At 38.7% G+C, this 11,177-nt stretch overlaps 1 protein-coding gene across 1 annotated transcript in view; it reads right to left on the bottom strand.

Annotated features, from left to right (window-relative positions):
• Positions 1-1,310: 1,310 nt before the first annotated feature.
• Positions 1,311-11,177, bottom strand: part of appl1 (adaptor protein, phosphotyrosine interaction, PH domain and leucine zipper containing 1) — a 15,831-nt gene continuing 5,964 nt past the window's right edge. The window contains exons 9-22 of the mRNA XM_007575722.2: positions 10,117-10,199; positions 9,883-10,044; positions 8,835-9,023; positions 8,705-8,747; positions 8,569-8,625; positions 7,660-7,751; positions 7,407-7,586; positions 6,668-6,720; positions 5,623-5,797; positions 4,532-4,568; positions 4,305-4,445; positions 3,462-3,512; positions 3,305-3,394; positions 1,311-1,593 (exon numbers count right to left, since the gene is read on the bottom strand). Of these exons, the coding sequence (XP_007575784.1) occupies positions 1,441-1,593; positions 3,305-3,394; positions 3,462-3,512; positions 4,305-4,445; positions 4,532-4,568; positions 5,623-5,797; positions 6,668-6,720; positions 7,407-7,586; positions 7,660-7,751; positions 8,569-8,625; positions 8,705-8,747; positions 8,835-9,023; positions 9,883-10,044; positions 10,117-10,199 (1,506 nt within the window). The 3' untranslated portion in view covers positions 1,311-1,440. The remainder of the gene's footprint in view (positions 1,594-3,304; positions 3,395-3,461; positions 3,513-4,304; positions 4,446-4,531; positions 4,569-5,622; positions 5,798-6,667; positions 6,721-7,406; positions 7,587-7,659; positions 7,752-8,568; positions 8,626-8,704; positions 8,748-8,834; positions 9,024-9,882; positions 10,045-10,116; positions 10,200-11,177) is intronic.

Here is an 11,177-nt window from a genome sequence, read left to right as displayed (position 1 = left end):
TAAAAAGAGATATTGCTGTAGGAACCAAGGAGAGCTTCTACCTGTTACTTTTTGTACTAGGAAGTCTGAGCCTGATGCTGGAAGGCAGAAACTGGAACTCGGCATGTAAAGGATGAGAAGTATCAGCAATAGTGGCTTTCGTTTTCCTAATCATTTGATTTTTACACAGTTCTGTAAGTGAGTGTTACCGGCACCAGACCGAGGGGAATCTGGGACCAGTATCAAGTGGTGCACAGGCAAATGAATCCTGTGCAACAAGATCTGTGGATCACAGAGGAAAGGAGTCATAACAATGTATCTCTGGCAAGAGCTCGTTTATTCTGATTACAGAAAAACAAATAAACAGATAAAATACAATTACAATACAATTCAAATTCAATCAACATCCAGAGTTTCCACAAAGAAGTAAAATAAAACAAAATTCACAAATAAAATAACATATTAGCAAGAAATGAAGAAAATCTAATCATAAATTAACATGACCAAACTGAAAAAAACACTCCACCTAACACACAGTAAACACCAACGTCCGTCAGTTATAACGGTTCTCCTAATCATTAACGTTGGGCAGTTATAACCGTTACAGAGGTTATAAAAGAGATCAAGCCCACCACAAATAAGTAAATTTTTAAGAGAAATAAAAATACTACAACTCTACGAAATACAAACACAACATTGACTAATCATTATATATTTACAGAACATCTCAAATGGCCCATAAAAGTTGCCGTTTATACTACCTGTGGATCACAGAGGAAGCGAGTCGTAACAATGTATCTCTGGCAAGAGCTCGTTTATTCTGAGCCGCGCATGCCCAGAGCCAGGAGACTCGTTCTCCCTGCTAGACCCACAGCGGCACGAGAGCGCCCCCACTGGCAAGACGACACATGCACATGACAAATACGTGTATGAACAATAAAAAAAAGACAAGACCAATTCTGATTGAAAAATAGGGGTGTATTCATCTTTTTTTTCTTTTTTTTTTACTGTTTCTCAACACACTACACTTACAACCTCGTATTATGGGTTACTTGTAGCCTACCTTAAAAACTACCTACTGTAAAAAGCACTTTTCTGTTTATTTCATTTAATTATTGGAAGACCTGCATGTTTTGGTGTTTATATTCTCTCTTTATATGACATGTTGTTTTCTCTCTTCAACAGCTGCATCCAGACACTCCTGAACTTTACCTGCCAAGTAACTACACATCTTTATAATAGGTGTGTGCGTTTGTTTTTGTTTTACTCAACCTGGTAAACCTTTAATTTAAATTTATAATGTATGATTTTTTNTAAAAACCGTTTCTCATTTCCTCTTGGCATAGAGTTTCATTGAGTTTTTAAGATCATATTGTCCGTTTTCAAGTCTGATTACTCAGCTGTTTGATCACCAGACGTAAATCACCTGGAAGCCGAAAATCCCGCCTGCACCCCCAGCCGTCAGGCTTCCGACTCACCCCGCTTCTTCCCCTCCTCCCCCACGTCGCTCTCCTCTGATTGGCTGCTGCTGAGCACCAGGAACTGTCCGTCAGGCGTGGGCAAGTTAGCAGGGCGACTTGAGGCGGCGATCAGGCGACTCTGCTCTTCTAAATCCTGCATTTCAGGTCAAGGAAAAAATAAAAGGTGCTGAGAGTGAAAGGAAAACTAAAGTTACAACAATCTGTCCATGTAAACTGCAAAAACTTTGTACACTTTAAATAAGACAAAATTAATTTATAAGTAACTTCAGCAAAATATAAGCGCATGTTTTAAGTCAATAATCCTTTAACTGTTGAAAAACTACAGTCTATAAATGAAAATAGAACCGCAAGTAGGTCGTCGCTCCACGTTCACGGCCCTCTGCACCCCCACAAATACCCCCAGGATGCAACCCTTGAACTGGGCTTCGCCACCGCCGCCACCCTGCACATTGACCCAGCCAGCAGTTTTTCAGGAATGTTATTGGTCCCAAGTAGGGCTGAAAGTAGTTTTAAATTCTTGCCGGTACTATGATGAAAATTGTCAGTGGCTCATTGCACAAACCAAAACAAATAAAAACATTAATATTTTACTGAACTATAAGCTCCTTGTATGGATAACAGAAAGTAGAGGCACTTCACAATGTGAACAACTTTATTCTTCCATACGTGGTGAAACGTAATTAGTTACATTTACATCTATTGCTGTAATTACAGTTTGTCTAATTTGTCCTTTAATCCCTTAACTCGCGCCAGAACGCTCATGTGTTGTTTTTTCATTGTATTTTCCAGGGCTGAGATTTAAGGGTTTAAACTCTGCCGGTGTCCATTATGACGCTTTTATTGGGCAGCCTAGAGCCCCCTTTTGATTGACACCACATTCGACCAATAATGTTATGAAATGTTTTTTTCTGAGCCAATAATATCCAAAGAGCGACTTCAGCTCGTTTTGACATGCCTGTATTCCTTCTGGAATATTTCTGACTGGCCAACTCGGAAACTAAATCTAAAGCCGCCGATGTGTAGCCAACGTGTGTCCTGTCATGAGGATATAAGGCATTTTGGGGTTTGTTTTGACATGAACCCACCAGCTGCATGTGTAACCACGCGTACCGCATGCGCCTATGCAGCGTCAAAGTCAGGCTCTGTGCGCCATCATGCCTCACGGTGTTTACAGGATTTTTTCTCACCAACGTAGAGACACGTTGTCAGAAGTGTCAAAACTGGGGGGTCGGATGGGGGCAGACAGACCGACAGTGTATTGCAAGAAGGGGGAGGAGGTCTGACTGTACGCTAACCCCCAGATATGCCATTTTATTTATATAATTCTAAGTAATTTTCACTATGAGTAGTAATGTTTTTAACAGGATTCCTCTGGTCATTATCTTTCATTTGAGCCTCATTGATGGCTGTATGTTGAAGCACTGAGGAGTTACAGTCATTTGAAGTTTGTATATTTCTTCATATCATATGAATAAATAAATATCTCCAAAATGACATTTCTGTTTGTGCTATTTTGATCAATCTTGAAATCCACGAGCAGAATACTTTATTCTACAGATTTATTGTATTTCCCAGTCCATACATTCAACACTCAATGTGTATTTACAAGAAATAAAAATGAAAAATCTGGGTGAACCAAATTTTTCAAATATTTTTGTGTTACAAACGTAACAGCTGCAAACTACTTTGGCCCCTGAATACTTTCAACTGCTTGAGTTCTTTTTTAATTAAATATTTTTTTAATCTTACTTGAGTAATTTCCTGGCAGCTATTTAGTTGAGTAAAAAGATGTTGAAGTAATTTAACTCCGACTGTTTATTCTCTGTCCTCTGGTGCAGTTTTACCTTTTCTATCTGCCTTTGCTTGTTGAGCTCCTCCTGCTGTTTCTCTTTGGCCTTGTCCTGCTCCTTCTTCTTCTCCACCGCTTTACTTTCCTGAAAAACAACAAGTTTACCAGAACTGAACCACTGAACGAGAGAATCAGCTCTGATACAGACTCACCATCTCTGAGTGGAATGCTATCTGCTTGGCCAGACCGATGCTGTCGCAGATCTAAAAACAGAAATCTGGGTCAGAATTACAGCAACAACAAATTCTGCTAGACGATAAACTGTCCCAGAGGTTAACAAGATAAACAATAATACTGAAGCTGTGAGTCCATTTTAATGCAATATGGTAATTAGGAGTGCACCAATTTATCGACCAGCCAATTTACTTAATTTTGGGAGATCAGTGATTGGCTGATGCTTACACGTAAAGCTGATCTTATCCATCAACCTTTTCTACCTCAGCAAAGGTCTAAAAATCGACCTCTGTCCTCTTTTGCTCTCCCATCAGAGAAGACTGACAGACCGGCCCACCAGGTCATGTCTGCACATTTAAAGTTAACAATAGTCACCTGACTGTTGCCAACTCAGCCACTTTCTTGCTATAGTCAGCGACATTTCAGACAAAAAAAAAATGGTATTGGCCAAACTCAGAATGGGCAGGTCAGACTTTTTAAAAATTGTTTAATTTCGATCAGTCAAAAATGTCCAACTGATGCATCCCTAGTAATAATGGCATAATAGTAATGCAAGAACACATTTTCAAAGATCAATAAACTTTAAATTCTACTGAACATTTAATACAGGAAGTACCACATGTAAAGAAAACTGTCCTTCAAAACAAGAGGCTAGTTGAGACCAAAGCACCAGACTGAAGACTTTTGTCATCCAGTTTTTGGAAAAGAGACAAAAGAGAAAAATAATAAATCATGCAAATGGAAATAACTGAGATCCTTTTAATTTATTATGTAAATAATTGATTTTTAGTGACAAATAAGACTCAGAACAGAACCAGAACCTTCTCTCCATCGTTGTTGGACTCAAAGATGTAGCAGACGACCCGAGAGTCGCCTCGCCCGCCGGCTGCCTGCAGGACAAAGCCGAACAGCCGCTTGTTGTCCTGGTGGGACGCACAGTGGACGACGCTGGACAGCGGGAACTGCAGCGGGTCAGAGGACAGCGTGAGCAGACACAGGAAAACTTTAACTAGGACAGGAGTAGAGAGGAAAACTGGGAGCAGCTTACCCTGAGTCGAGTGACCTGCGTCTGGGGATCAATGAGTCTGGAAGACAAAGGGTTCAGCTTTAGGTAAGAGTCGAAAAACAGCTGGAAAATGGAGATAACTGGATTTTTAAAAAACGTTTTTATTTATTAATTTTCTATAATTTTACTTCTCACTAATTTATTATTCCTTGATATTAAAGTTGTCAACCTTAATTCATTAAAAGATGGGATATAATTTGCATAAAGGCTGAACAAATAATTGGATCAATTACAATTATGGAAATAATCGTCAACTAATTTAGTAATTGATTAATCATTAGCTGGAATATACAGACTCAAAAAAATGTCATTTTCTGAAATGAGCAGAAATTAAACCAAACCTGTTCACAATATGTGTACAGTTTTCATTTGGTTCATCTTCCCTAAAGGAATGTTATAACTTGTTTATTTTAAAAAGAAATTATTAGTTTATTTGAACCACTTAAGCTTAATGTTGTATAAAAAAAACTTTCCAGGTTTAATTTGAAAAATATGAATAATGGGCAATTGTTTTTATCTGATTAATCAATATACTACTGAATTACTAAAGTAATAAAATAGAAAAAGGCGAAGCTCTGAGGAATCATTAATTACTAAAATAAATCTCACGTAGTTCACTGCATGTTAATATATATTTCTAAATACAACTTCAGAAGAAAGCAGCATTATTCTTTAGGGCTGAAACAATAAATCGATTATCGTTAGCCAATTGATTAATTGTTAACTGGAGAACACACTTAGAAAAAGGCTAATTGCTGAAGCAGAAACACTCAGAGCAGTAATTAAGCTAAAAGTGTACAAAAAATGTATGTATGCATTCTGTATTTAAGACCAACAAGAAAAACTTTGCCTATTTTATGGTGTCAGTTTTAGCTACGTTTTCAGTTTGCTGCTAAAATCCTGTTTATAGATGATTTAAAACAGACTGTTATTAGTTTCTTTTGTAAACAAAGGAATATCTATTTCCTAAAATCATATTACTTGTTCTCATGAAGTTAGCATCATTTGTGGCCTTGTTTTGTGAGCTACATGCTACGTTTCCTCGCCCAACAAACAGAGGGTGTTGTGGTTACTTGAGGCAGTCGCAGGTGACCAGCAGGTGAGACTCGGTCATCCTGAAGATGTTGTGGATGGCTCTGGCGGCTAAGATCTGCCTCATGGTTTCCGATATGACGTCTGCCGACTCGGCGGTCTTCACCTCCATCGACCCGAGGAACCGAACGATGAACAGCTGGTGGAGGATCGAATCTGGACCAGAAAACGGCTGCTTGTCTTTAACTACTCAACTTTATTTGTGCTGACTTTTTAACGTAGAAGCAAAACTTGAACTAAAGTTTTTCTCACATGCAACAAAACCGTCAAGTCAAAAGTGTTGGCGGTTCAGGAAAATTATAAAGTACAATCAAGTAAATAAAGTCATCCGAATTTTTTATATGAAAAGGTTAAAGTTTGTAATCATAGATCCAAAAAGTAAAAATGATTTTGCTCTATTGGCATAAAGGCATCTAGTTTTCAAATTCTTTTTAAACAGATTTCTTCTCAGTTATAAGAACATGATTTAGTTCTTTCAAAATGCTTTATTTAATACATTAAATAAAAACTAATTTGGCTTTTTACTAAAAGTCTCTAGATAGATGTGATTCTTATAAAAAGTTACAATATTTTTGTCATACTTAACATTTTCCATTGCAAGAAAATTATGCTTGATTAAAAATACAAAGTTTAATAAACAAATTTGTATCATTCTTGAACTGCAGTTGGGGGCCACAAAAAAATGTGTCAGAGGCCCTCAAATGGCCCACGAGCCGTACTTTGGACACCCCTGCCTTAAATTATTAATTAAATGCTCAGAATTTAAAACTTATTGGGAAAGAAAAATACAAGTTTAAAGTTTCTTTCTAGAAACTTTAATGAGCAACATTTAAACAAAAGCTAAACTATTATTAACCATTTAGTTTTATTTCTGGCTCCATAATTGTCCAGTTCTGGGCAGCAGACGCAGAAAAACCAAAGAAACATTTCATCTTAAGGTGATGCTGCTTTCTTAGACACCTGACTGGTAATAATGAGGTTCAAACAAGACAATAAATGTAAATTCTGCAGGTAAACAGGAAGTACCTTCACTGTCCTCCGCTGCGTTATCTCCAGATTCTCCAAACGGATTACTTCTTCTGCAGAAACACAAGCGGTCATGTTAACCTGCTGCTTGGATCACGTTTAGCAGGGTTTGTTCACTTCTCAAGGTAAGATTTGATTCACGCTTTGGAGATAAAAACAAAACAAATGAACTGAAAAAAAAGAATTTAATTTCAATTAACAAAAAATAACAATCAGGCAAAAGAAAATGTTCCTTTCAATAAAAAACTGTTGAAACTTTAACAAAACCTGCAGGTGTGTGTCTGGTGAATGTTTGGTTAAAACATGTTTGTTTTTCATCCATTTGGTAGAAAATCCAGAAACTTTACTCAAGCAAAAGTAAAAAATACAGTGTAGTAAAAATACTCCTAAAAGTTTGTTGTTTTTTTCAAAAAGGTTACTCTATTAAATGTAATTGAGTAAATGTAATTAGTTACTACTCAATCTGTTGAAACTTGAGCATGTTCTAGCATTTGAAGCACCCTGATTTATTAGTAACTTCTTTCTAATCACCTGGCTCTGCATTTGGGTGTATTAGGTTTTTAACACAACGTTTCCAAAGACTCCATCTTTGGTGATTAAATAATTCTGGAGTGTTTTCGTTCTCTTGTACTTAGAGGCTGATAAAGATCAGACAACGTTCATTAAATCTACTTTATTTCATCAGAAAACCTTGTGAGTGTGAGTGAGGTGTTGTGAATAAAAATGTTCTGTCAGACACCTGCCGGGCTGCGCTGCCGCCTTGTTCTGACCCGAGATCTCCTCTGTGACGGGGGAGATGATGTCAAACTGGATGGGCGTGTCTGGAGCAACCAGCGCGTCCAACGAGAGGACAGACAGAGCGGGCGACGGCTCAGAACCGACTGAGCTGATGCTGCTCGTTCGGCCCGTTCGGCCCTTACTGGAATGGAGAGAACAGATGCAGTGATCAGACTCACCAGCAGGGGGCAGCCTGCTGCGTTTCCCATCCTCACCTGCTGGGTCTCATGCTCTCGTGTCTCTGCTGGAACGACGGCGATGGCGTCACCGCTTCCAGGGCGGTTTGGTTCACTCTGGCTGCCAGCTCCTACCAGACACACAGCTGCTTTTAAATTTCATATCAAAGTTTTAGAGAGACGCTAATTATCACTACGACTGTGTTAAATCCCTCTTTAAAAATATTATACTCAACCAAGAGAAGCTCTACTTCAACAGTTCCGCTCCCTGGCGGAAGTAGAGCTTTCCTCAGCAAACTGCTATCATGGCAGACGTAACAGACCTCAGTGTGTTACCAGAGACATTTTTTGAGTCATTTTTGACTTATAAACCAACACTGAGGCAAAGACGACGCTTAGAAATAAACAGTAGCATGAAATGTGTTTAAGTGTTAGTACAGCAGTTACTGCAGGTTAAGTTTAATGCTGCCATAGAGCTACTGTTGGAATCTAGACACATAAAATCCAGCATAACTACCTTCACTTATTGATCTGGAAATGATTAGATGCTTAGTATTGTTTTAATTTAACCGAGTTGTGTTTGTTTGACACTTAGCTGTCAGTCGTTAACACAGAGCCCTTAAACCGTTAGCCAGATTACTTCCAGATAATATATTAGGAAGCAATGCTAATATATTAGGTTAAAACAGCATTCATGACAAAGGGGTACAGTTTTTTTTATTCACTTGTGTTTAGTTATTTGCCTAATTAACAGCAACCATGATTATCTATTATTTTCCTCAAAATCTCTCTGACTGCAGCATGTTTGCTATGACAAATGCTGCAAGTACTGCACTTGCAACACTGATTGGTCAGTTGCTAACGAGCAAATGATTGGGGGAGGATTGCTCTACGTCTGTTCTAATAGAGCGGATTAATAATGAAATGCCTGTGAAACAGAAAACACACCTCTGCGTTCTCGCTCAGGTAGATCCTTCTGGAGATATTGTTGATGGTTGAGATCCACTGTTGGAGGAAGCAGCAGAGACTCAGCGTCAGAAAACATCAGCTAACGAAGGAGATGGATGACAGGAAATCATTTTACCTCCTCACAGTCCTTCCTGCTCTCTGCCTGCAGCGTCACGACTCTGACAACACAAATAAGACAGAAAGAGCCGTGGATAAGTAAAAAACTCAGGAGAGCGATGGAAGGGACAGAGAAGCAGCAATCTCACTTTTTGCCGTCGAAGGAGGTGACCTGAAAACAGAATCTACGGTCGTCCGAGTCGACGGCCATGACGGAGCAGTTATCGAGGTCCGTGACCAGGCCGCCCGCCACCTCGCCGCGGCCCTGCTGCATCAGGTTCCCTCCCTGCGTGAAGAAGTACTGACGTTCCCATGACGACGACACGAGGCCCGTCTTACTGCCAGACACACAGAGGAGTCGCGTTTAACTCCAAATGCTCAGGAAAACGGCTACAATCTGCCAAAACTAGCCCCTCCAGACTAGCGGCAGCAGCAATTAGCAAACATCTGGTGGAACTGCTCCACGTCCAGAACCAGAACCAAACCTGGAGAAGCAGCATTCAGCTTCTATGCACCACAAATCTGAAAAACGCTTCCAGAAAACTGCAAAACAGCCGAAACACTGAGTTCCTTTAAACCACAACTAAAAATCCAGATGGTCGGAGCTGCTTCTGAAACATTATAAATGAAACATTGATCAATATATTTGATGTATATTGATGATTTTAACGATGGCATTTGACGAAATAAAATGTCGATTATTGGTTTTCACAACTGTTGACTAAATTATGTGCTTATGATGTTTTCACAATATAAAGCACTTTGAACTGCTGTGTTGCTAAAATGCAGTATACAAATAAAGTTGATTGATGAATTGATTAAAGTCAATTAATCAGTCAATTATGATTAAAAACAGTATTATTACATCACAGTCAGAATGGAAAAAAGTGGCACAATCATTTTCCATCTGAACTTGTTACAGGGCAAAAGAAAACACAAACATGTCGCACTTCTCCTAAGGGTTTAACGAAACAACAGAAATATATTTTCTGACCTTGGCCTTCAAATAAAACCAATCTGTATCTACCCAAAATGAAAACACAAACACATCCCCCAACAGCAGGTAAGATTATGACTGCCCATAAATCCTCCATGAACCCCTAAACTTTACATTTTAACTGAGAAACAATGAAAACACAGATCCTGATAAAACAGCTGTAGAAGAGTTAAAACACGCCGGAGCAGCTTGCGTCTTACTTGCGGATGTAAAGGTAGCCTTGCTTCCTGGTGAGGTTGCGACAAACGGGCGAGTGGGCGGGGTCAGGGTCACATGGCGCATACAGAGGGTCACATGACCTTTCCATCTGCTGGATGTTTTCCTGCATCTGGCCCACCTCCTCCTCCATCTCCCGGCGCACGCTGCAGACACGTTTCACATGTTTACCTCTAAGAATATAGCTCCAGATTACGGCGACAGTTGGAGGCTCTTACTTCTGGACGCTGGTTCCTATTGTTCCCAGGAAGTCCTCCCACTGCTGGGTGAGGTTTTCAGAGCCCAGCTTAAAGAAGCTGATCTGCACACAACAAATTACATTAAAATCAACAAGATGACAGGATATAAAACATTTTTCATCAAAAGTTTTTAACCCACTTGCTATGTACGGCTGCAACTCGTATTTATTTTAGTAATCTAATAAAAAACTTATCACTTTCTGCTGATTTTTCTTTAAACCCCTTAATCTTACTTTATAATATGTTAAAATGTGTAAAAATGCAAGGAAATAAACAAATAAATGCCTTTCCTAAATAAGAAAATAAACATTTTACTGTCTAAGATGCAAGAACATAGCAAAGGAACTAAATAAATACTTAAATAAGTATGAATGCTTCTTCAATTTACCAACTAATAATTGGATGCAAAAGGTGCTTAATAGGAGAATTCTACAGAATTTAAACCAGGTGAAGCTAAAACTATGACAGTCCTGGGTTTGAACATATTAACAAAGAATGTTTTTTCATCTAAATGCAAAATGTATAATATTCTGTGCACAGTTTTGGCTTTATTACAGCTTTAACTGTGTTGTTCTTCCAGCAAATAGAGTCTGTATACTCCAGTTACTGATTAATCGATTACTAAATTAGTTGATAGTAATTTAAATCGATCCATCACGATTAAAGCGATAAATTGTTTCAGCTCTATGGGCAAAATCCTAGAAATGTTTCTGAAACCAACATTTCTCTTGCGCCCTCTGGTGGAGGGCGCCCGAGACTCTACTTTTCTGAGAAAACAATTCGACAATTCAAATGGAAAAACTGACAAAAATGTGTTCATCCATAGTGACACCTTGGATAGACAGAAATATGAGTTTTGAAATTATATTTGGTCCAATTTGTTGTTTGTAGGAAGGCAGCTTGATAAATATTTCAAAATAAAAGCTAATTGACATTAGAAAAAGCAAAATGCAGTAAAGCTGGTGAATGGTCCACAAACAATATGAGATGGAATAAGTGTGTGTGTGTGTGTGTGTGTGTGTGTGTGTGTGTGTGTGTGT

Source organism: Poecilia formosa, unplaced genomic scaffold (genome assembly GCF_000485575.1).
Source record: "Poecilia formosa unplaced genomic scaffold, Poecilia_formosa-5.1.2 Scaffold387, whole genome shotgun sequence".
NCBI classification, from domain to species: domain Eukaryota; kingdom Metazoa; phylum Chordata; class Actinopteri; order Cyprinodontiformes; family Poeciliidae; genus Poecilia; species Poecilia formosa.
Note: the sequence above shows the minus strand (reverse complement) of the source record. Positions and strands in the feature narration are given on the sequence as shown.